Raw genomic sequence first — 26,396 nt, 5'->3', positions numbered from 1 at the left:
GCCTTGCTCCGCTTTTCTGACCGAAATGCCCTTTGAAATCCAGTCAAAACGAAATCAGTTGTGTTTATCTTGTGGCTCACAAGCGAGAGAGGAGCACGGAGCGCTTGTGCTGCTGTCCCGAGCCGCTGGCCGGACACGGCCCCGGCTGGCAAGGCTTGAGTTGGGTTATCCAGCACTTGGGAATATCAGAGACGTCTTTAAGAGTTGCAATAAGAGAGTTTAAGGATTTGCAAGAAAGGGTCCCCCAGGGGACAGTTTGGGTAGAGACAAGAGGGTTTGCAAAGTCATCAGAGCACCCGGCAGGCTGAGGACACCACTCACACTGTCTATTTAAACTTAGAATATCCCCAGAGACCAAATTCTGCTCTCTGGACTCGATGGACTGCAAAAAGCTCTGAATTAGCCCGGTCTAATTTAAGGAGAGGCAAAGGTGCTGCTCAGGTCCATGCAGGTACCTCTGTTTGGGCTGCATCCCGCACGGACAGGCAGCTCTGCAGAAACAACCCATGTTCTCCATGCCTCCATTTTATGATGTGATGGCCCCATAAGAACCTGGAGCTGGCAAGCCCAGTATTTCAGCTGGGAAAAAAGCCTGCTCCTCCTTATGATCCAGGGGATGCACTGAGCACATCCTGCCCCAGATCCCAAATCAGGGACTAGAGCAGGTCCCATCTGCAGGGAAGCAAGGCTAAGGACAGCAGCTTAACGCCAACACAACCCCACACCAAGAGAGAAAATACCCCCTTCTTTATCATCACTGACTCACAAACCCTTCTGACACAGCAGCTGCCTGAGCTGGAAGCTGGACAGGGTGATAAATGCAGGAAAAATAGAGTATATGTGTAGCAGTAATGTAAATAAGTGTGGTTTGCTCCCTCAGGCAGCACCGAGTGCCCGCAGAGCTCCTCACAGGTTACTCTGCTCCAGTGCAAAGCTGCAGGGCTGTATCAGCTCCCAAGCAAAAGATGTTAGGAAATTCAATGTTGGGAAAATAAAATCCCTTCATGGCAGCAGCAGCCAGGTATTTTTGCAGGTTATTTTTTTCTCTAAATCAGAAAGGTAAGGCGCTGTGCATGGTGAGTTCTGCAGAGAGCCCAGGCTGGTTTGCGCATCAAGCACTGCTCTGGAAATGCATCAGGACTCACAAACACCGACAGCATCCCAGGGAACAGAGTTCCCTCTTTGCCAGCATTCCGTGGGATCCCTGCGGGTGGCACTGCGGGGTCCCTCGGCTCCCTGATGTCACTCAGCCCTCAGCAAGCTGAGCCGCTCATTCCCTCACTCTCCTGTCATTAACTCCCGGCTCAAGGAACAATACGCACATGTTTAAAGCGCTGCCTTCCGAACCCCATCAGCTCAAAGCCCGGCTGCCGTCCCGCATGGCTCTTCCCCCTCCGCTGCCTCCTTTTTGCCGCAGCGCTTCCAAGAATCCCCCTGCGCACACGGATGCCGAGAGCCTCCCTCTCCGTCTCTCTCAGTGCTGTTGTTGCAACTCTGGATTTTCTAAACTACGTCTGTCAGGAAGGAGACAGGAAATTCGAGTCACACTTGCAACAGCTGTGCCATGCCTACTATCAGGCTCAAATGACGTAGTTTGGCTTGGGTGGCGCGGGGCCAGGAACTGGCGAGAGCGGAGGTCAGGAAGATAGGTCAGTGTTTATTCTGCTCCTGCGCTTGGGAGCATGCCGAGCCTATTTGCTTTCTTCCTATCTAGACTGTTTCTCTTTCCGTTTTTTCTTTAATAATGCGCAGCCCCAGCATCCTGTTTTCAAAACATCTGCCGGCTTCGCTATTTACCGGTGACAAATGGAGATGCCTCGGAGCGGAGCTGGCGGTGGGACGGGATGCTCGGAGCAGGGAAGGGCTGCCACAGCCTCCTCCTGAAGATGCAGGAGCGACCCAGCAGCTCCTTGCACAGCCAGACCACTCTGCACATTGTCTACCACCAAACCCCTCAAAGAGCCACGAACCCCCCAAATCACCAGGCACTGAAACAGAACGATCTTCAGAGTCCTTTCCAGCCCAAACCGTGCCATGAATTGTGACAATATTTACAGCTCCAGAGGAAAGGCAAGCGAGGTGTGAGGCCATTTTATGCTTCTCTTTCACAGCTGAAAACTGTGAAACTGGAAGTTGACCAGAAAGTGCAGACATTTCAGAAACGGGTTGTGAAAGAACAAAGTTTCAGGAAGCTTTTGCTCGAGCCAGCTGCAAGCCATCTGCACCCCGAGTAATCGCAACTTTGAAGTGCTACGATAAGCAATTTAGTTTCACCTTCACGAGGCCAGATTTGTCACTCAACCTCAAACTGAAGGGCATCACGTTCACACTGGAGGTGCAGCCTGAACCCCTCTCAACTTTCATCCAGGGTTCCCTCAACACAAACTCAAACGAAAAAATAATATTTCTTTATTGAAAGCTTGGTCTATAAAACTTTTACTGCTTCCTTTGCCCCTGCACATCGTGGTAACCACTACCAGCAGAGGAAGCTGAAACAACACAGGATTTCTTTGCTCACCTTTTTCCATAAATTCAGTTTCTGATTCAGCATTTCTGATTGCAGTAATTTCCAATTAGGGGGAAAAAGCCCAAACAATAACAACATCGGAGTGCTGCAGAACTAAGTTTAAAACCATCGCAACTGGGCAAAGACGTGGATGCGACGGGCACTGGGCTGGGAATTTGTGATTGTGACAACTCCAGCGGGCACCGCGGGGCTGGAAGGGGCAGGAGCGGGCTGGGAGCTGCCAGGCTGGCCCGGGGCTGTGCCCGGCTCCGCTGCAGCCGCGGGCAGCGGGCGGGGAGGCGGCCGGGCTCCGGGAGATGCTGGAGCCGAGCTGGGCTCAGGCTGGAACAGCAACTCCCAAAAGTTGCACACAGGCACTCAGAACTCGCTCTCTGCTGCTTGTCAGGATAATCCTGGCACTCAGCTCTCCTGCTTCCCTGACTTTAAACACAACGGGCTTTTCTTGCTTTACTTCAGCACTTTATTCTGTGCAGACAAACTCGCAACTCCTCTTTGCTCCCCCGGAAAGCTCCGCAGAGCAGCAGCCCCCGGAGCTGATTCCCTGTGCACCATCCCTGCTGCCCACCCTCACCATGTGCCGCCAAGCGCTGCCGAGCCAGCCCAGGGCATTAAAAACCAAATTAAAACGTTCCCGAAAGCCAAAACAGCCGTAAAGCACCGGACCACAATGTTTACAGTTCGCCGTTATTACGGCCAGACAACAATGAAGTTAATTGACTCCTGGCGTGATGATTCGCTAAACGCGGGCGTTTGCACACTGTTCCTGCTCATATCGGCTCCAAGGGACCGACGCTAATTGAAACCTCTTTAATTTTCGGAAATGAGCCTGCGGCAGCGATCGGTCTCCCCAGACCATCCCGGATCGTGCTCCCCGCTCCATCCCGGATCGCGCTCCCCGCTCCATCCCGGATCGCTCTCCCCACGCCACCCGCCGCGAGTTCTCCCTGGACGCGTCTCCGCGGGGGAACCCGCAGCCCCGTCACCGCAACTGACTTGGAGCCGCTGTCCTGGACAGACGCGAAGACGGGTCGGGATCAGGCTCAGAGAGCCCCGCGCCTCTCCGCATCCCCGTCCCGCATCCCGGTGCCGCACGTGGGCTCACCTTGTTGGATGCCATCTCGCTGACGGAGCGGTAGGTTTGGATGGTCTCCAGCTGATCCAGGCACCAGTCGAGCTCCTCCAGCGTCTCCATGGCCAGCTTCTGGTAGGGCTCCTCTGCGAAGAGGCACACGGACATGTAGTCGGGCTGGCGCTGCGGCCGCCTCTCCATGGCGGGGCCGCCCGAGCCGCCGCCAGCGCCGCCGGAGGTGCCGCTCCGCTCCTTCATCACGCGGCCGCCGCTGCGCTGCCCCGGCCGCCGCCAGCGAGTCCCCGCCCGCCCCCGGCCCGGCCCGGCCCCGGCCCCGGCCCCCGCCCCGGCCCGCCCCGGCCCTGCCCCCGCCGCACGGGGGGAACCGGGCGCCCCCGGGGCAGGGCAGGGCAGGGCTGAGGCTCGGGGAGCGTCATCCCGGCCCCCTCCGCCCCGGCTGCCGCGGGGCTCGGCCTCCCCCAGCGCTCGCGGGATGCTGCTCCTGCTCCCCAATAGCCCCGCTCCCCGCAGCAGCCAGAGCCTGCACCCCAACAGCCCTGAACCCAACAGCCCCGCTCCCTGCAGCAGCCAGAGCCTGCACCCCAACAGCCCTGAACCCCAACAGCACTGCACCCCAACAGGCCTGCACCTCAACAGCCCTGAGCCCCAAAAGCCCTGCTCCCTACATCCATTCTCCAACCCCTCCAGCCCTGCTCCTCAACCCCAGTCCCTACCAGCCCCACTCCCCAGTCCTGGCCCTGTTCCCCAATCCTGGCCCTGCTCCCTGTCACTCCTGGCTCCCCAGCTCTGCTGGCCTTGTCCCCATCAGCCTCACACCCCACCAGTCCCACTTGCCACCTGTGCTCTGCAGCAGGCCCTGCACCCCAAACCCACCATCCCTGCTCCCTGCTCCCACCGGGCTCAGCTCCCTGACCCTGCCAGCAGGACACCGCGCTCCCCAGCAGCTCTGGTGTAAAAGTTAAGGTTTCCACAAGCGGATACAGTGAATCATAAAATCTCCCCATGAATGTAAGTGCTTCTCATAATCCCGGTGACATATGCTCATCCCATAAATCTGTCAGAGCTAATGGGTTCAGCATTTCTACTGGCAGGTACCAGTGACATCACAGGGCAGGACTGCTCAGACACACTCAGCAGCTGAGCTGGAGCTCCAGACATGTCCCCCTGCCCTCCCCACCTCGTGTCCCAGGTGTCCCAGTGTCCCCAGGGGAAGCAACTGCACCCTGTGCTGGGATCTCTTCCCAGGGACAGATCCTCTCTGTCACTCACCACATCAATAAAGCATCACTGGATAGAGACCTTCCATTAAACATTTGAAGCTGCACCAATGTAAAATAAACCCTGCCAAAGGGTAATGCAGCCGTAAACCTGGCACAGACACCTTTTAAAGATTTGGGGAATCCAAATCTTTGTGGCGTTGGAAGTTAATGGGTTTTTTTTCTGAGCTCCAAACATAGGAAGTCATCTCATTCCTGCATAATCAAAAATCAGGTGAAAATAGCCAAAATCACACAAAGCTCAGTGTATTTTCCTTCCTACCATCAGCATTCCCTCTCAACTATTTTATCATGTAAATTAGTTGACCTGGAAGGGCTCAAATCCCTTGTTACAGAAAACCAGCACAGGCAAAATCATGAGTTTAGGAATAGGTAAAACCCATCTCCTCAGCCAAACTAAACCCTGTATGTTTCAATAAAATCCTGAGTTCTTGTGCTGTTCTCCTGCCCCGAGACTCCTCAGGAAGCACAGCCATGGCATGTGTGCATTCCTGGAGGAGGAGAAGGAACAGGTTCACAGAGACTCTGACACCAGACCCTAATTTTAGCCTTTTGGGGGATTTCCAGCCTTGCCCAGGTCGGCAGGACCCGCTGCCACTGTCACTTCACTTTCAATCTTCCCCTCGGAAAGAGCCATCAGGGCAATGCAGGACCAAGAACAGAAATCTACTCTTGATATTGAAGGATTCATAATATCAGTTAATAATACCAGTTTCCCAGAGCTGATATTCAGGATATCCCTTTACTTTGTATCTGAGTTTTATGTAATAAAAGGGAAAAAAAGCCCAAAACAAGCAAAGCTATTACATATTAAGGAGATTGAGGTGAATTAGGAAACTTCAGGGCTTAGAGGGTTTGGCTGTAAGTATTTTATATTTATTTTTGGGCTTCAGAAGATGAACTAAATAAAGAGTGACTATTTTACACATTTGCAGTGTTCCTCAGAATTTTTAGCAGGGTGCATCAGGACTTTCCCTCCCTCTGTTTCTGCCTTCCTGCTTCACTCCAGTGAGGTTCCCTGAAGGAATCCTGGGAGCAGCGGGGATCCCTCCAGGCTGCAGGGGGTTCACCCATGTGAAACACGAGCATTGTCACCTGCCTGAGCCTTTGCACCAAAACCACTGTGAGGCCAATGGATTCACGGTTTAAACGTGGATATTTTGAAAACGGCCACTGAAGATACCTCAAGTCATTTCAACAGCAAAGACACAAAAAAGTGAGAGCAAACAGCTCTTGCTAAGGGTCATTTTAAAGGGAAAAGGGTGAGTTCTGTGGCTGTTCCAGCACAGAAGTGGGTTTTAAAAAGCACCATGAACACTTTCTTTCAGAATTTGCTTTTTTTTCGGACATTGGCCAGCCTGCCCACAGCTCCCTCTGGTCTTGGCACCCAGCGAGATGCAGCACCTCCATCCCTGTGCAGCTCTGCTTGGGCTCTTTGGCTTTTGACTCATCTAAATCTTGTTTTTTTCACTCATTTTCTCAAGTAAACAGTGGTGAGATGATGCTTGATGGGGTGTGTGTCTTCCAGCTCCTCCTGCCTGCCCTCTGTGGTCACTGGGCAGTCATTTCTGAACCTGCTGCCGAGCTCTGGCTCCTTTGCTCGGGCAGTAAGAACGTCACAGATGCCACATTCCCGCTCATTTCACGGAACCAGGCAGGCAAGACAAGAAGAGTCACTGTCCTTGCCCATAGCAGGAAGGGAGCCCAGTTCCACCCTTCTTAGAAACTCAGAACTGTCCCTAAAGCCACCGAGTGACGCAGTCCGAGCCCAGCACCCCGGAAACCCCAACTCTTATCAAACCAGCCCTCCTTGGCTCTGTGCAACTCCACGAACTCTCAGTGATGAACTTGGGACTATTTACAAAAAAATTATGAAAGCAGAGGCTCCATTCCCACTCCTAAAGCTAAATCTGCTTTTAAAACCAGCATGTGAAATTAAAATATATCCTCCAAGTCCCCCGTGAAATATTTTAAGAGCCACAGCTACCCCAAAATAACAGCCAGATATAGAATCCATTAGGAGTTGCTCTTCTACCAATCTAAAAACTTCGTGTGGGAATGATCTTAAAATAACAAATATTTTCTGGCTTTCTTCATATTTAATATTCATGGATATCAGGGAATGGTTTGGGCTGGAAGGGACCTTAAAGCCCATCCAGTTACAGGCAGGGACACCTTCCACTATCCCTGGAAGCTCCAAGCCCCATCCAACGTGGCCTTGGACACTGCCAGGGATCCAGGGGCAGCCACAGCTGCTCTGGGCACCCTGTGCCAGGGCCTGCCCACCCTCCCAGGGAACAATTCCTTCCCAATCTCCCATCCATCCCTGCCCTCTGGCAGTGGGAAGCCATTCCCTGTGTCCTGTCCCTCCAGGCCTTGTCCCCAGTCCCTCTCCAGCTTTCTCGGAGCCACTTTAGGCACTGAAGGAGGCTCTCAAGAGCCTTCTCTTGTCCAGGCTGGCCACCCCCAGCTCTCCCAGCCTGGCTCCAGAGCAGAGGACAGGGATGAAGTGCCCTGGGATTCTCTCCCTGAGTGGTATCTGCTGTTGCTACAGCGACTCGCACAAACAGTAAACACGAGTTTAGATGCTCCATGACTTGTTCTTTCCCTGAACCCAATGTGAGCGTCCCACTGACATCAGCAGAGCAACTCCCCCTGCCAGAATCGCTCCTAAACCCCGGCCAGGGGCTGACTTCGATCCCCTTCCTGGTACAGCCGAGGCACATGGTCACTTACAGAAACACCCTGCAATTTCAGGATCTGGGCTCCTGGAATACTTCAGGATGCGTCTTCAACTGGATCACATTTCAGTTTATATTTGGGGGTTGCATAACCCAAACCGTAAATCATAACCATGGTTTGCTCATGTCTTCTAGGGCCCTGCATGAAATCATTGCTGACAGAGAATAGGGAAGTGAGGAACAACAGGAGTTTCAGTTTTTAAATCCTACCCACTGTTTGTGCAGGAGGGTTGGTGCTGGTGGCACTCCAGCAGGAACTGAGGTGACATTTCCTCACAAGACCTGAGCTGCTGCCAGTCCCTCCGAGGACAGAGGCAGCCCTTGCCTCGTGCTTCTCCACTGGCACCTGGAATGCTCCAATGTCCTGAAATGCAGCTCCTTTACGTGCCAGGATTTTGCAACAACTGCATTTCTGGTATGTTCTGCCATCTGTTCCTTTTGCAGCTCTGGAAGGTGATGGCACACATGGAATCTCTCAGTGCAAGGTGACTTAGCAGTCCCTTTTTAGAGGCTTTTTCCCACTAACTGACTTTCCGTGCTGTCTTTTTCTCACACAATTGTTTGGGTTGGAAAGGCCCTCTCAGATCATCAAATCCAGCCATGCCCAGCACTGCCCAGGCCACCACTGCCCCAAGTGCCACATCCACACGGCTTTTAAATCTCTCCAGGGATGGGGACTCACCCCTGCCCTGGGCAGCTGTGCCAGGGCTGGACAGCCTTTCCAGAAGGAATTTCCCCAATATCCACCCTGAGCCTCCCCTGGCCCAGCCTGAGGCCGTTCCCTCTCCTCCTGTCCCTGTTCCCTGCGAGCAGAGCCCGACCCCCCCGGCTGCCCCCTCCTGTCAGGGACTTGTGCAGAGCCACAAGGTCCCCCCTGAGCCTCCTTTGCTCCAGGCTCAGCTCCTTTCCCAGCTCCCTCAGGAATTCTCCAGCCCCTTCCCAGCTCTGTTCCCTTCCCTGGACACGCTCCAGTCCCTCCATGCCCTTCTTGTCATGAGGGGCCCAAAACTGACCCCAGGATTTGAGGTGTGGCCTCACCAGTGCTGGGCACAGGGGAAAAGTGAGAGCTGCTCATCAATGTGGACTTCAGGCCTTTTGTCTTTCTTCAGTACTTGGAAAGTGAAAGGTTGTGCAGCACATCCTCTTTTCTGGGAGCACTTCAGTGTAAGGGCAGGCACACACTTCATCAGGAGGCCCATGAAGTGTCACAGCTGGGAAGGGGGGTGAAAGGGACAAACACTCACCCATGGCTCCCCCCAAATCCCATCTGTGCCATCCTTCTCCCAGCAGAGCTCCAGCCCCTCGGTGCCCACAGAGATCTGAGCACAAGGCCAACATTATCTGGAGCTGCAGAGTTCCCCTCTTAAGCCACAGACTGTCCCCATCCTGTGGCCAAGTGCCACAGCCAGGCAGGATGGTGGGCACAGTCCCCGGTCTGCAGGAGGGATTGGTGGCCTTGCCCTCGACTGCCACAGGAGATGAATCGAGTTAGGAAACATTTTGAAATGAGATCCAAATGCCAAAATTTCAAGTGGGGTTTATTTTCTCTGTCCTGATTCCCTCATGGTTCTCTCCTGTCACCCCAGTCCCGATAAAGAAAAACATTAAGATTTCTTCTGGAGGGAAGTGCAAAGGCCATAAAGCTGTAAGAGTTTTAACAATGGCCAAAATGCCCCATTCCAACCAGGTGAGTTAAAAACCTTGGAGAGTAGTTGCAGTTCCCTTTCCAGCTGCCAAATAACTAAACTTTCCATAACCTAGGAGGAATATTCCCAGTGGGATTGAGTCGTGAACAGATTTTCCAATCTGGTGGACAAGAAATGTTGAAGACAAATATTTGCCAGCATCTTTTCAAACTCAGCTCTCCTTAACTCTTAAAGATCAAATTGTGGGCTCGCTCTACTGGTAAAAGTCTTTATTTCTACTTCTGCAAGGAAAAAGAGTAATTCCTTCTAATGGATCACAACTTTCCTTGTAAACCTTGGGCATGTGGAGCTTAAAACCTAAAAAAATCCTGATAGACTTTGTCAAAACAGGCTGTCCAAAAATTCCAAGAGAAACTTTCACAGGGAAGGTTGAAAGCAAGGCCCTGCAGCTTGCAGCAGTTTTCCCAACTTTACCCAGTCTATCCATCCTATTCCACATGCACAGCACTTGTTTACAGCGTCATAAGACATCTTCTAAGTTATTTACTTTTCATTGCATCCTGGCTGCAACAAACTGGGACTATTTATAAAGTTCTTCAGTGTTTGGGGCCGTCCTTCCCACCCCAAGCTCCAGCTGCCTTTGAAGCAACAACAGCTGAGACTCGATGTCACCAAAGTCATTTTCCAGTGATTCCAACTGAGTTAATAAAATATTATCACTCTATCTAAACCCTACCTCAACAGTTTAGACTCAGGATCAAATCTGTTCCTCTAAAAGGAAAATTAATAAGAGCAGTTGCTCCCTTTTGCCTTGGTAGGGTTTTGATGCTGGATTTATTCCCAAATCCAGTGCAGACAACATGGAACTGAAATGTTCCCCCAGTGTTGGACAAGCTGATCAAATTCAACAAAACCTAAAGCAGACAAACACTCATAAACCCCCAGAGATTAAAATCCAACTATTAAATGGGAAAATGCTTCCCTCCCTCCAGGAGGGACAGGGAATTGGGTGAAGAGGGAGCAGGTTTGGGAACCGGAGCTCCACCACAGCTCTTGGGCGAGATGAGGATTTTGGAGTCCTCGTGTCCTTGTAGGGGAAGGTGGAAATGTTTATCCTGGTGCACGAAAACTCTGCTTTAGGAAAAGTCTGCCAGCACAATCCCAGACTCCCAACTGGAAAATACATTGAGGGTGCAATTTGAAAATGTATCTAATTCCCAGGTGAAGGCATAGGATACAAGCCCAGAGTTTGCATTCATCAGAGGACCTTAAACCAGCCCATTTTTAATCTCTATTTATTATAGTTATCCTAATTGTTGTCATTATTGCAGATGACACAAAAGATTCAGAAGAGAAGGCAGATGCTGGAGTTGATCACGTGAATGGCAGATGAGTATTTGGGAGCTGATAGATCTCATTAATGTCACTGAGGGCCTCGTTTGCATTCCTCACTCCTTGGCTGCTCATGACTAAGAGCTCGTGTGGGGGGAAGGTGGGAGAGGGCCTTTCTGTGGGAGAGTCCATCCCAACTGATCCAGCAGCTGATCCCACCTGGACTTAGCTGGGAACTGTGGGATCTTAACTCCTGAGGCCGGTGAGAGGGGAGGAAAAGGAAGGAGAAAGATAGAGAGGGAGAAGAGAAAGGGAAGGAGAAGGAAATGGAAAAGAGATGGAGAGGGGAAGGAGAAATAGCAGAAGGAGAAGGAGGAGAAAAGGAAAGGAAGGAGAAGGAGAAAGAAGGAGGAGAAGGAGATGGAGAAGAGACATGGAAGGGCCAGGGACAGGGGAAGGAGAAGGAGAAAAAAGGAGGAGGAAGGAGGAGCAAGGAGGAGGAAAGAGGAGGAAGAAGGAGGAAGGAGGAGGAAGGAGGAGGAAGGAGGAGGAAGGAGGAGGAAGGAGGAGGGTGCTCTGAGTGATTTACCAAGGCACCCATGTGGCCATGGCTCAGATAGAAGTCCCACAAATCCAGATGACCAAAGGCCCTCCCGTTCACCAAAAGCAAATGGCTCTTTTACCTTCCCAATGCGAAATTCGTTAGCAGGAATATCACCCCACGTTAATTACTAACCAGTGTCACAAAGTGGCTATTTCACCTCCACAACACGAGGTTCATTAGCAGCAATATTGCCCCACGTTAATTACTACCAGTGCCTAGCATCACTCTAAAAGCCCGGAGCACGTTGAGTAAAACAGGTTTGTCAACAAAGGACATGCCAAAACTTGATGGAAAAGGGCCTTGTGCAGGCTGGGAGCCATTCACCCTTTGCCTTCCCTAATGGAGCTGTGGTTGCTCACGGATCGTGTGGACATGTTTACATATTTATCCCTCACAATGCCGAGGGAATAACTGACACTGAGTGATTTATTTGTTTAATGTATCCTGTTAGTGCATTCTGAGAGCTGTTTCCTTGAATTAAAGCATTGTTCTACCAGATCCAGAAAATATTCCTGTGGAAATCCTTCTGTTAGACGGGTTTGGAAATTCACGTGGAAAACAACCAAAGGCACAGAGCACAACCCCCGGGATTCACTTTAAATCTGCAATGAAATGTCCAAATCTTACAGCACCATCTCCCAAACTGCAAGCACCAAAAAAATCCTGTAATTGCAGCTTTCTTTTATAGATCCCCCGTGCGCCTTCCAATATCCAGGCAATCTATGGAACAGACTCCCAGCCTTTTTTTCCCAGCACAAAAGCCACACAAGCACCTGAAGAAGATGTGACTGAAAAGCAAGCTGCATCCAGCAGAACCACCCAGCCCCACACGTGCCCGCAGCGCTGCCAGAGCCCTGCGTGTTCCCTCTTGCAGCTCCTACGGACACTGCGCATTCCTGATCCGCCGGACCGCAGGGCTGGAATGAGGAGTGAGCTAAAATCATGGGAACCACGGAGCCTTTAGCTGCACTTCCCCTCCTCCCCACTGTCCCATTGTGTGCAACGCAGCCTAATTATATCTTTTGCAAAGATAAGTGCAGATGTGCCAAGAAAGGCACAAAGCCCCAGCGCCCGCAGAACAGGTGGAGCCACGACGCTCTTGAGCAATTCCCCAACAAATGGACAAGCCTGCCCTTCTCCCCTCGTCGTATTTTTGGGACTCCAGTCTGACCAGTCACTCGAGCTGTCCCCTCTCAGGTTTCTCACACCTGCAGCCTCCCTCCGGCGTGCAGGGGAGGTGGCAGTGAGAGGAAGGGCTCTTTGTTGGCTGTGGAGTGGGGCCAGAGCTCGGCAGGAGCTGGGAATGCTGCAGCCAGAGCGGGCTCGGGCACTGCCTGCAAATGAGCACAGAGTTGTCTCAGAGTTATTCTTTTAACAAAAAAATACTTTGGAAATGTAGATTTTTCTCCGTTACCCAGCGTTAATACATGAGATGTGGGCAGGAAGGCCTGGGAAGTGAAATCCCTGCGGAGAGAGGCGATGGGATGAACTGGCAAAGCCACTGGCAGGGGGTCACTGAGGAGGTGGCACTGGAGGAGATCCAGCTGTGGGATAAAATCCTAACAGGGGCTCCAAAGCAGCAGGAACAATGGAGCCTGTATTCAGGCTGGGTTCAGAGATGAGAGGGGAAGATAGAGACAAAAAAATGAAACTAAAGCTTTCTACTGCTAATTGCGAAAAATGCCAGGAAATGAGTGAGCTGGAGCTGCCAGGAATAATGTGGGAGACTGAAATTGGGGATGAGAGTGTTTGACATGAGCTACAGCCTCTGGTAAAATCCAGCCAAGATTTTGGGGGGATTTTTATTTTCTTTTCTCTTTTCCAAACAACAGGGAGCGGGAGAAATTAACTTTTTTTGTTGGGTTGCTGAGGAGCCTGGCATTCTAAGTTCCCTAATTAAAGACAGCTCCTTTCTGGGACACACCATTCCAGCTGCTGGGAAAACTCAGCCCCAAGAAAAACGGCTCCAAACTGCTGAAGACGTCATGGCAGTGATTAAACAGCACTCACCAAGAACATCCAGGACACATCCAGGTTCAAACTGGAAGATTCTGGGAAGCAGGAGGAGATGTCTCACCAAGTGAAGGCAGAGGGAAGGAAAAGGAGAAGGAAAAATCTCCTGGATGCAGGGAATGCCACAGAACAAAACGGTTGCAAGAAGGAGCCCCAACTCCAGTCATGATGGGGAATGAGAAGGAGAAGGAAAAACCTCCTGTCTGCTGGGAATGCCACAACACCAAAGGGCTGCAGCATCCCAAGAAGGAAGAAGGCCCAGCTGGGAAGCAGAGGCTCCGAGCGAGGGCAGGAATTCCTGCAGTGTGACTCTGCTGGGACAGAAGAGCAGCAGAGCTGGGCAGCCGCTCAGTGCCATAGTAGCAGTGATGTTTCTGAGTCAACAGCGAGCCCGAGCTCTGAGCCCTGGGCCAGCTGCGGGGTAATCTGAGCAGGAATCTTCGCCTGCAGAAATGTCACTGCCGTGGGGGGCCCAGCTGGGCTATCTTTAGCCAGCCCAAAGTTAATCACCTAAGCTCCCCGCACAGCAGTGGAAAGTGGCTGGGAGCTCCAAGGGGTGATCCTGGTCTATTCTCAGCACCCTGGGATGGGCTGGATCACCCTCCGCAGGTGCTGTTGCTCTCTGCCCCAGCCACAGGAAGGGGCCCCCAGAGGTCACCCGTCCCAGCCTCCCACCCGCAGCAGGACCATGCCAGCTGAGTCCCAGCACCAGCCTGATGCCCGAGTAGCTGCAGGGCACTGCTGGACACCCCACAGCCTCCCTGTCAGCAGCCACCAACTGGACACACAGCCTTCATCCCCACCCTGCAGCCTGGTGTCCAGCAATATCCAGCCCTGTCAGCAGCTGCCATGTGGGAACGCTGTGGGAAATGGTGCCAAAGTGCTCCCTGCACACCCACCCACGGCCCTCCATGGCCCCAGGGCCAGGCCACCCTCCAGCCCTTGCAGGAGGAGATTGGGCCTTTGCAACACAGTATCTTTGACAAGTCAGCATCTACCATTCCCAATTTTCTTTCTTGTCTTTCTCGTGTTTGGAAATAGACTCCAGGACAGCCTCCGTGACCTCTCGGTGATGAGAAGAGTCTGACCGGTCCATAGTTCCCCAAATCCGCTCCACCTTTCTCAAAGATGCACCTTTTTCCTGTTGTCACAGACCTTCCTAAGCACCACAATTTTTATGAGCAACTCACATTGACCTCACAGCTCCGACCCTTATCCAATGACGTGGACTTGGACACCTCCACCTCCTCTAGGTTGTCCCTAACCCGCTGCTCCCTCATTGTCCTCCATCCCTTATCCTCCCAAGCAGGTTGGGGGATGAAGACTGAGACAAAAAAAACCACCGAGTATTTTGGCCTTTCCTGTACCAGTTATCATTAGGTTGCTTCACCCAGGGACCAACACTTTTTTCTGGATTTTCTTTCCCTACTCCATACCCACACTGGAGTCCCCTCACCACTCACAGCTCCATCAGCCTTTGGTCAGCCCAACTCACCCCACATGCCCAAAGCTTTCCATGCCTCCCTTGCTCCCAGTTTTTCTCACTCTTTGCCTGCTCTCTTGTTGCATTTTTACTCTCAGAGAAGCTCCTTGCTTCACCAAGTTGGCTTCCACTGAAATTCCTGATCTTCCTGCACAACAGGATGGTTTGCTCCCGAGCTCACAGTAGGTTTTCTTCAAAAAGCAGCCATCCCTTAAGATTGGTCTGTAATTTTTAGGTGGCTGAAGTGAGGTGAAATGAATCTTATGACAATGACAGCCAGTCTTGAGAGCCAGCAGGAGTGGAAGGCCTGGGCAGCAAACCAAGGAGTCCTTGCAGAGCCCTGGTGCTGGCCAGTCCCAGTTTGATCCCAGCTCCTTAACCCATCCCAGGGTGCGCAGCAGGACATCAGTCATGGGGGCCCAGCCACGGTTTGGAAGCAGAACTGAAGCATTTCCAGGGAGCTCATCCCAAGAGGTCAGCTCGGAGCGGGAGCCAAGCCCCGAGGAAGCCGGTTAGGGCAGAACTGGACAAACCTGCAGAGTCCTGACTGTACCCACCAGTACTGGCTGGGGTGGTGGATCACCACCCAGGTCATGAGAATCGGGTCACTGAGGCCACCACGGGCTGGCAGCTCACTGACAGCCCACTGGCTGTTAGAGGAACCAGGATTGCTCTGCAATTAGTGCACAGCACGGGGACTGAAGCTGGTTATCTCCGGAGCTGGAGAAGTCCCTGGTTTGGCCAGGCTTGGTGGGAACGGCGCTTCCCGTTGGAGGCAGTCCTTCAGTGGCAGCGGTCAGGGTCCCCCAGGGTGGGCAGCAGGGCACTGAGAGTGCCAGCAGCATGGCCCCTTCTGCGAGAGGATGGGAAGGCTCCTTCTGGGAGAGGAGGATGACATGGAAGAGGCAGCCAGGAGCTGGGACATCACCTTGGATAAGCCCAGCTGGATCAGTGCCTGGCCAAGCACCACAAACTGAAGCTCTGAACCGACAGAGCCCACCGGGGCTCCAGCTGTAGTTTTTCAGGGACACCCTGGGATACCCCCCCGACACCTTAAGAACAGACTGAAGAATGTAGAGATGAGGCTACTCAAGTATTGTCTTTCCAAGATCTGGATGTCCCAGATGCTGCTGGGAGTGAAGGACCTGAGCTTCAATGGGAACTGCAGAAGATATTTCACCAGGAATCTTCATTGCCACACAATAAACAACACTAACATCTCCAACAGAGCATTGGGAACACTTGGAAGGGACCAGCTAATAAAAAGTCTTGGTCCTGAATTAAACTAAAAAGGCACTTTTATATCTATTTTGTGTGTTTTAATGTGTCCAACTGTACATCAGCCGTGCAAAGCTCAGCTTTGAAGATGCTACAGGAAGAGATGAAAGCTCCAGATTCCCAAAGCAAAGCTCCACTGCACCTTCTGCATGACAATGAGGCGAAAAAACGAGGCGTGAACACCAAGAACACCTAAAGGTGGCTGACAGAAGTTGAAGCTTCCCAGAGAGGTAATTTCTGATGTGGAGATAAGCCTAGAGGTTTAATCTGAAATGCTAACGAGGAAGGAGAACTGGAGACTTTCTGAGGAAGGATTTCGACTGGAGATAGCATCTCCTGTAGGGTGGGATGGAGCGTTTTACCACAAGGCAATCCCATTTCCCACTGTCCTTCCCCCCGGAGGGAACAATGCAGCAGAGGTGCCACAAATCAGAGCGGTAAGTGACAGTGCTTTTATGGTGCCAAATGGAAGTAACAAAATGCAGGAAGCATCCTGTCAGATGTCACTTAGCAGCGCCATCACCGGGGAATCCGGGAACGGGATTTGCCTGCATAGTAGGAATTCCTCGATTCACCGAGAGGGAGAAGCAGAAATGGCAAGAGGGGCAGAATCTAATCTTGGCCTGTCGGATGAACGGGAAAGATTCCTCAGTTCCAACTTTATCTCAGGGTTTGGCACGTTATCCTCTTACTGACCACACTGATTCCTCGTTGCCCTGTAGGATTCTTGCCTTAATCACAAGACAGGAGGAAAAATAGGAAGCAAGAGAGGAATTCTCCTACTCAGGGTCTAGCAATGAGTGCAGAAGACGGACAGTGCACACAAGGGAGGGAGCTGCAAGGAGAACACTGGGGATGATTTTGTAGGGAATTTAACACACTTTGAACACATTTCTGAAGACAGAATTTCCAAGGTCATGATGAATTTTTAAATTAAGTGAATCCCCATCCCACCTTTACTCCACACAATCCTCGAAGAGCAGTGAAAAGAGCCCAGAGAGCTGCAGGCTGGGATGGAGATGTCCATTATCTTGGATGGGAAGGAAGCCTCCAGCCCAGCCCCGGAGTTGAGCCTGAGGATTTCAAATCCCAATCCCAGCTTCCTGCAAATCACAGTGTGCCCACACTGTGTTTTTGTTTCTCTAACTAAACGAGGCCAGGCTGGGTCACAGCAAGAACATTTTACTGTGTGAGCAGAAGTGTTTTCTTCCCGAGCACACGTGAGTGCAGGAGTGTGAGAAAGCCCTGGAAAACTCAGGATATGATGATGCAATGACCTCGGTACCCACCTAGGATTTACCTGGGCACTGCATTATCTCATTTGCTCATTGTGGGCCGGCTCCAGGAGCACTGGGGAGCTCACACGTGCAGGGAAACCAACTTGGATCCTGGAAGCAACATCCTTGTGCTAACGAGGTGCTCCACCTAAACTAATTAGCCCTGCCTTTCAACAGCCTTAATTAGGTGGGGCACCATCCTGGGCTGTTGTGGCTGGACGGCTTCCGGCTCTGGAGCTGGCTCAGCCACAGCCCGGCCGAGGATTCCTATTGGGAGCTGGCTGTGCTGGACAGGGGCTCTCCCCATCCCCAACTCCTCCATCCCGAGCTCCCTCCATCCTCACATCTGTGCAAAAACACCTCCTGCACCCCTGCAGCCGCCCCAGAAACTCCTCCTCTGAAACTCCGAGCTGACTTTCACAAGAGGCCCACGGCACGGAAGGAACTCCTCAGCCAGACCACACAGCAACGATCTGAGTTCAACCAGAGGAAAAAACAACCCCACAGTCTGAGAGGTGCAGAGGATTAACTGTGCTCCATGTCACTGTTTCACAAGAGTTTGGCAAACCATGAGCAGAAAGGTCCTCGCTTGCATCTGCCCCCGAATCCAGGTGTTGCTTTCGTCCCCAGACCCATCTGGAGCCATTAAACTGGGTTCTGAACTGGGTTAACCTGGAGACAGTAAAACAGATGGTCTAAAGAGTCTGTCAAGAGTGAAAGTCCTTTGTAGTGAAACAAATGCTGGAGTAGGAAATGGAGAAGGAACCTCAGAGATGAATCCTGGAAGTTCAAAGCACGATGCTGGATCTACCTGAAAAGCTCCACTTGGCCACTGGCATTGGATGCAAAGACAAAGTTTATTAACAATCCTTAGCTCTTCAAGAGGAAAATTATTCAGAAATGTTAAACAAGGGTTAGAGCAAGGCTGCCCACATCACCTCAGCCACGTGAGTAAAATGTTAGACCTGTTTAAATCAGCTTCCTTGGCTCCTGGGAAGGTTAAAAGGTCACAGTTTAACACTAAATTGTCCTTTATTTCCTCTCATTTTAATTTCCTGGAGGTTTTCAATATGAAAGTTAAGTGTGTGGTTTCTGGAAGCATCCCAGCTATAATCCATAGGAATTCTTTAGGACACATAGCACCCTCTGTGTCCCATGCCTTGCTCAAGCCATGATGGAAAGACAGGACATAAAGTCACCCCTTACATTATGAGTGAGCATTTCAATGATATTAATTATAAAATATAATGAAATAGTGCTTTTTTTATGGCTAAACGTAATTACTTGAAAGCATTATCCTTTAGGATGGCAGTTTAAAAACCTGCTATAGTTTGGAATTTTAATCTGTTTTCCTCCAATAGATATTTTGTGTACCCAAGGGGAAATGTCAACCTCGCCGATTCACCTCAGCTGAACTCTGTGCCCTCGGTTTGCCTCTCACCGAGATGCCTGGGACTGTCATCCCCCAGCTGAAACGCAGGGATATCTGCACAGAGCAGAGTCACCCAAGAATGCAGAATGTTGCAAAAAAATGGCCTGTTTGGACCTAGTGGGTTGTGAGGTGAAGCCGTGAGTCAGCGCTATCGGCGGATCTGGGATTGCAGCGCGGGACACGGCGCGAAGTCAGGGAGCAGAACCAGCACAGAGAGCTTGGACAATCCCACAGCACGGCAATTAAAAGCTGTTTCCTAATCCACAATCCTACAGCTTTTAAAAATGCAAAATATTTTGCATGTGAAGCCAGAGAGCTCTGTGGTGGCTCCCCAAAACACACAGCTTTTGCCACTCCCACACCGTGACTCTGATTTTGGGGTGAGCCTCAAGTCCCAAACTCCAACTCCTCAGTGGCTGACAGCAGAGCTAAAACATCCCTGTGCTAATCCTGGGTATTCATCTCCCTCTGTGCACAGCTTGTGACTCACTGGCCTTTCTGTTTCCCCAAGTGCACGTAGAGCTTTTGGAATAATCTGCTGAAAATCACGGAGTGAGTCCCACGGGGAACGGGGTGGGGAGGAAGAGGGAGATGGCAGGATCCTACAAAGCAGCATCATTTGTTTTGACAGCTTTTAATGTTCCATATTAAACCTCGCACGTGCTGATCTCCACCTGTGAGCTGAGGCCAGCACACCCTGCCATTTTAAAAGGGGTGTTTGGGACATGGGACCATATTTTCTCTGAAATTACCAGGGAAACGACATCAGATTCATTCCCTGGTTATCCATGATCAGAATTTGATATTACAGAACACCAGATATTAATTTACTTAGAGGGTTTTTTCTATATCTGAACTATTTTAGCCAAATGTGAGGGTCTGAGTCCTGTATGACAACATTCCTTAAACCTGGGGTCAGTCCTGATCCAAATGAGGTTGTTTACACCACAGAGATGCCTGGAAGGGGCAGATGGGGACAAACCTGGCCCAGTAATGACAGGCAGACTTGAAAGTGTAACCACTCCCCAGATGGCTGCAGCCAGCAGAGGTAAGAACAGCCTTTCACTCTCAAAAACCATTTGATTAAAGCCCTCAAAAATACATTTATTTAAGCACCTTGATCTGAGTTCAAGGAAATCAAAATGTCAGCATTAAAAGCATCTCTTATTAACAATCCCAGCTCAAATATCAGACTGAACAGACATGGAAATGGAAATGTTCCCCACTGAAGGTCAGCTATGGCTTGGCCTGCAGGGGATTATCCCAGGGGTTACTTTTCCTGCTCTAAGTCTTATACTCTGGGGCACCTTCCAGAAGTTCTTACATTTAGCAGCACAAGAGGCACCTCGTGTCAGCCTTGGCCAAGGTCTCTGCACTGTCACTCACACTGTCATTAATTCAGCACAATTCACACAATTTCTGTGGATTTTAGGCAGCACACGACTCCCCACTCGAGGCAATGTGCACCAGGAGCTGTTCCAGCAGCACTTGCAGCCACATCTGGAAGTGTTACAAAAGAGGGAGCAGCTGCTGCTGGAAAATGTGGTGTGAGCAGCATCTCTGCTCATGTTCCTCCTTCCTGATCTGGAGAGGGTGAGGTGCAGCTTTCTGGCTTTTACCTGCACAGGACCTTCCCACTGGAAGGGGATGGAAATGGTGAAAGGCTCCATGCAATAGAGCTGAAACCCAGGAAGGTGCAAACAGTTCAGCAACAGGAATTTTGGGAAATACCCTGCCCAAAGAGCTGGGATTCAGATGAAGGCCCTGCAGTATTTGAGGAGGAGCTGGATGGGGAGCATGTCCCATAAAGTCTAAACCAAAAACACTCCAGTTCCACTGGAAACTTCTCCCTGGAGTTCTCTTCTTCAAGAGGATCTTTGGGAAGAAAAGGGAGGAAAACATTTCACAGCTGTCCAATGCCAGCCAAGTCCATTTGCAACAAACCCTGCACTCGTGTGTGTTTATTCTTGGAATTTTCTGAGCAGGACTGGCCCCACGCTGTGCTCAGTGACAATCCCCATCGAACAGCCGTTATCCCACATCCTCCTGGGCTGTCCCAGACCAGCACAAATGCTCCCAGCATGGATCCAAACGTCCTGTTCTTGACTCAGTAAGAGCAGGGACATGATTTTGGGTCACTTCTTGTAAAATTTATCCAGGGAGTGAGGCAGAGAGGGAGGAAAGACGTGCAGGAAAACAGGCTGGCTTTTCCACTTTCCAGAATTCTCCCCTGGTTTTTCAGAGAACACAAAGACTGCTCTGACCAGCTCCTGCTTTTGTCAGCCTAATATATGGTATTTAAAGAAAAAGACATTGCTTGTAAAATGTGACATTTCAGAAGCATTTTGCAATGAAGTGCTAAGCTTGTCAAACCTCCCTAAACACACGCTTGAGGCATGAAAGGTCTGACTGGATTCAACTCACTTGGAATGAAAACATTGGGGTGTCTGGAATATGCTCCAAGGGACCTGGCAAGTGGCATCCAAAGCCTCTCTCCAAATGCTTGGAACCTGGAGGCTTTGAGGTACAGGGAAAAAGTCTGTTTCAGAAAGCTTTTGAAGAGTGTGAAGGTGTGGTGGAGGAGTTTAGCATGCACAGATGATTAATTTGCTCCTGGAAAGGGAGATTTCTGACAGCAGGATATTTATACTGGAATATCTACATTAAAATGCACAGGTCCTTTAAAATTCCCTTTAACCATGAAGTTCCTTAGCACCGAATAATGGATCGTGGATCTCAGCAAATACCCGAACCCTGGGTCAGATCCTGCTCCTGGCTCACGTTTGTCACTTCCAGAGGCACAGTCCTGATTACAAAATCAAAAGATATTAATTGTCAAATCAACACCCTGCAGGATTTTGGAGGGGTTTTTATCCTGAATTCCTAAAATGATTCGGTGCTTGAGTGCACAGCAAAGCCAATCAATGCAACCTTTAGATGTGAGAATATATCCCACAGGGAGAGGTGTATTTAAATAGTTTTAAAAGGCTACTGCTTAAAACATTTAAATGTTGGTAATCATACATATTTACAGTGAACTGAATGAACTTCGAATAAACTGACAGGTTTGATTAATAACCATAAATAATTAACAGCTGTTTCCTTTCTGTCAAAAAAGGTATTGCAATTATAGCATCCTTAAGGCTGTCATTTACAGGCACTTCTTAGAGCAAATATTACAATGAAATGTTTCATTAACTCTTGGTGTAACATTCCTGCCCGGTTGCACAATGATGGTTACAGTAATTAGCACATCTTGCCTGGCTACAGAAATCATTTTTAGTCCATCAGGAGATGAAACTGGTGATAAAACCAGAACAGTTCTGGCTGATTTGAACATCGAAACAATCAATACGTTCATTGTTCAGTGTCACTGTTTGGCAACTGCTGAGTGTGAATCAGAATGGATGCAATTCCATATGGAATAGAGGGGAAAGTTCCAGAGCAACCCTTTGCTCCCTCTTTTAATTCTACCTTGATTTTAATCTACCTTGATTGTAGAGTTAAGTTTGCTGGGCAGAATGTCCCTGCCAAGGACAGCAAATTCCAATTCTGTCCATTAGGAACAGCTCTTTCCCCTCTGTATATTCCCCTCCAACCTGGAACCAACCCCTGCTCCCACCAAGACGAATAAATACAAGAAAACATTTGGGAATTCCTGCCCATCTATGAATCAAACGATTTGGCTGCTGAGAATCAGAACACAACGTTAGAAACACTTTTTAAAACACAAGAAGAAAGCAATTTCCACTGGGAATCAGACCCTGCAGGAAAACAAAGGTCTGGCCATTGGGACCGGCTCTGGGATTTGAGCAGTGCGTTTCCCTGGGAATGTCTCCACACGGATTTTGGATGCAGCCTCTCCCACTGCCGTGGCCGGCTGTGCTGGGGACACAACGCTGTGCACTGAGCTCAGGCTCGGGGAGGAAGGAGAAACTTCTACAGAGCTGCGGGTCCGAGCTGCTGCTGAGGGCTTTGGGGAGCCCTCTCAGCTCCCCGAATGGAGATACCTGGAACTGCTGTGACATGGAAGGGGCTCAAGCAGTGGGGCAATGAAGGACGCTGCTCATCCCTAAGGCATGCACAGACTGTGCCCCGCGACCTAAACAGTAACCTAGCCTGCCAGAGGTTTGGTTTGGGTGGTTTGGTTTGGGTTGTTTTTCCCTCTGACCGAGGACACATCTCTCATTCTCATCTGGAACTGATTCAGGGTGCTGAGGACTGCGCTGTCAGAATCTCCCCCCAGCAGCCCTGATCGTTCTGTGCAGCAAACAAAAGAGACACAGATTTTATCAGCTCTGATATCAGCGATGGCAGAGCCCAATTGTCTCCGCAGGGCCCTTGCGCAATGCAGCGGGACGGGAGCGGAGCGGAGCCGCCAGGGCCTGACCCGGCCTTAAAAAGTGGAGTGGAGTCAGGGACACAACGCGGCCGTGCCACCCCGAAGGTGCCGGCACCGCCACCGTGGGGCTCAGCTGCCTGGGTCACTCCGAGAGAAGCCACCCATCAGATAAAGCCCTTTTAATAACTCGGACTGGATTGATGCTTTATCCTACGTAGCTGCGGGTGGGATCATCAGTGAAATGACAACCGCACCAAAACCTAGAGGTTTGGCTCTGTGACCTCTTCAAAACACAACATACCTGCTCCTCCTGGCAAAGCAAAGCTGCTTCCTGCCCCTGCCTGAGGATGTGTGTCCTCAGGGCTCAGCTCCCAGCCCCTCGGGAGCCTCTGTCCAGAGCCATTCCTGACCAGGCGAAGGGACCTGCACGCCCAGAGCTGCCTCCAGCCCCGGGTATCTCCCACGGGGGGTGAACGACTGTCTCAGGCAGCCCAGCCTGCCTCGGGAATACAGCAGGACAGCGGGAATGCTCAGGGAGTCCCGCTCACCCACGGCTGCAGGAGGCAGCTGGCCCCGGGGAGTGACAGGCTCCTGATGGCAGCAGCACGTGGAGCATCTTCATGTGACATCCACAGGTGGGGCGGAGGGGAAAACAGTTTTTATCCGTTGCTATGGAGTCATGATTAGCTTGTGTGTCTTCAGAGCCTGCCGAGGAGAAATGAAGGCTATTTTCTTATATAGATGTCATGAAATCAATCCTGGCAGAATTTCGGCGGTCAAAGGCTAAGCAGGTTTGCCTGAGTGCCTCCTGTCACTTGATACACAAATAAATCTAGCCAGGGGACCTGAAACAAGTGTCACTTGTCAGCCAGAGCTGGTCACAAAAATGACTTTTTAGTCTCGTTTGGAGCTGTTTATGCACACAGCAACATCACAAACGTGTGTTCAATAAAACACAGCAATTATCTTCACCGAAAATGAGCCTTAGAAAATGAAGCAAAAAAACCACCCTTATTGCAAAGGGTGACTTCAGAAGAAACTTTTCCCTTATTCTCTCCAAACGCTAAAAGCAAACCTGATGTTCTTCTTTTAAAATGTGTCTGCCTCTAGGTCTTTGGCACAGGTTCGCTGCTGGGAGGGCCGGCAATCTATTTAATGACTGCATTGACGTCAATAGCATAACTGAAATACTTACTAAGATGCATGAGTCCAACTTTCGGGGGGTGTGTTCGAGGCAGGCAGGCGCAACACGCGGAACGGACTCCAGCGGGAATGAACTCCCCCCCGGAGAGCCGGGAAGAGTCTCGGGATGGCCCCGTGCTGGCTGGAGCTGCATCAGCCCCACTCTCAAAATCGCTTTGAAACGCTCTTTTAACCTGACAAGCAGCAAGAATCACTTCAGCACTCACCAGCCCTCGTTTAGTCGCGTCATTAAGCTCATTATCTACCTGATTTCTTACACGGTTTTGTTTAGTTCCTGAATAATCTGCCTCATTCCAGCACTGCATCCTTTAAAAATCGTATCTGTAGGTGCTAACAAGCCTCCATTTGTGCACACAGCCAGTTACTCTGAGCTCAGCTGCTCAGGAACACGGGCTTCCTCTGAACTCCTGTAAAAGCCCAAGGCACCACAACCACTTGACTTTTACAATCGCTCTCCAAATCAAAAGGTCAAATCTTCAGCCAAACTCCCAGCAAAGAAACAGAATTTCAAAATGAATCCTCTACTCTGTGTGTGCCCAGAGCCATTCTCCACGTGCCAAGCAGAGGAGGATGGTGCAAGAGCAGCAGCTCTGTGCTAATTACCCGGGACTTAGAGATATTTGTAACCCAGAGCTCACTTGGATGCACAAGGCTCCTTAACTCCTACAAAAAGTTGGGGCTCTCAGTAGCACAAGCATTATCCAGTCTTTGTTTATGCTTTATACAAAGGTTCGTGCACGAGTCTGTGTACATCCTACACCCACAGGAAAAATGAAAGAGTACGAGTTTGGAGGTCGTGTAAAGGCATGTGAGAGGTGCAGACAAACGTGCCGAGGTACAGGAAAGCAGAGCTAAGGCACAAGCAAGAAAAACACCGATCCTTCCCTCCCATCCCCAGAGAGGAATTTGAACAAAGCTTTAATCCTGTGAGCCCTGAAATGCTGTGGGTAAATATCCCAAAGGGCTACATCCCCCAAGCCTGGGGCTGCAATAAAATATTGCAGGCAGATCAGCGATATTTTATCATTAATTGTGAGGAGAACTGTCATTACTGAGTGCTGAAAGTATCCAAGGAGCTCCTGAGAAGAGCCTCTGCAAACCCCCCACAGCCTGGGAAGAACCTGGTGCTGTTTGACCCATAACTCCGTGCTTTGCTCCTGTCACCACTGGTGACATTAAACGTGGCAGTGGATCAAACAGGAATGGGAAAACACTGTCCCTCCCCGGATTGATGGTGTGGCACATGGGCCAAACAGATTGGGAAAAGTTTGTACTAAATTCGTGGAAGAACGTGAAGCTTCGACTGATGGTGGCAGCCAGCAAAAGGCCATTTAATTCAGAGGGAATAAGGGTCACTGAAGGGAATAAATATGGAAGAAGGAACAAAACCAAGCAGGAAAAGCCAGAATTGTTGCTGGTTAAAGATGTTATTGGTTGAATCATTGGGTAGGAACTGCAGACATTTGGCTGGGGCCAGGGGAGGGGAGAGCTGGATGGAGAAGGGAAGGCACTGATGGATTCCTGAGCCCAAGGTGGCACAAAGGTCACCCAAAGTAACTGTGGCAGAGGCCACACTCAGCAGAAACAAAGGGAAACAGCAGAAAGAAACATCAGGAGAAAGAACCGTCAGGGACACTGTGTGACACTGTGTCCCTCATTGTTTCTGTAACCCAGATGTGGCTGAGCAGCACCGCTCCTGCCCCGGCCCTGCACAGCTGCTGGGGATGCCACACGCCACGTAGGAACCCCACAGCATTCCCATCATCCTGCCCAGCTGTGGCCTCCCCAGATAATTAGGGATTGATGGACTTCTGCTATGGCTTTGTATTTCCATGTGATGGTTTCTCAGTTAATTCATAAAAGCGATTTTGTGCGTTCCTGTGAGCTGCAGTTATAACAAAATAACAGGAAAAATCTGCCAGATTTACTTCAGCTGATACCAGGGACAAAACACAGGATGTTCAATCCATATTCCCCTTCCTTCTCTGGCTGTGCTTGCAAGGTTAAGAAAGCTCTGAAATTCACGGTGACACCAGCAGTGCCTTTCAAAGCCCTTTGTCCCAGGAAAAACCCGGCCAGAAGTTTTCCTACTTTGAAGAAAATGAAAGCAAAAAAGAATTCCCTCATTTCACCACAGCTCATTTATTTCAC

The 26,396-nt window shown here is 50.6% G+C and overlaps 1 protein-coding gene across 2 annotated transcripts in view; it reads right to left on the bottom strand.

Annotated features, from left to right (window-relative positions):
- Positions 1-26,396, bottom strand: part of PDE4B (phosphodiesterase 4B) — an 85,829-nt gene that overhangs the window by 24,177 nt on the left and 35,256 nt on the right. Inside the window, exon 6 of one of the 2 annotated variants that reach the window (XM_069023638.1) lies at positions 3,630-3,742. In XM_069023638.1, the coding sequence (XP_068879739.1) occupies positions 3,630-3,742 (113 nt within the window). Of the gene's footprint in view, positions 1-1,322; positions 1,489-3,629; positions 3,743-26,396 lie in introns of those variants that run through there. The other variant, XM_069023640.1, reaches the window with a different exon arrangement.

This window comes from Aphelocoma coerulescens, chromosome 8 (genome assembly GCF_041296385.1).
Source record: "Aphelocoma coerulescens isolate FSJ_1873_10779 chromosome 8, UR_Acoe_1.0, whole genome shotgun sequence".
In the NCBI taxonomy this organism is placed as follows: Eukaryota; Metazoa; Chordata; class Aves; order Passeriformes; family Corvidae; genus Aphelocoma; species Aphelocoma coerulescens.
The sequence above is the reverse complement of the archived record's forward strand: the minus strand, read 5'-3'. Positions and strand labels throughout refer to the sequence as shown.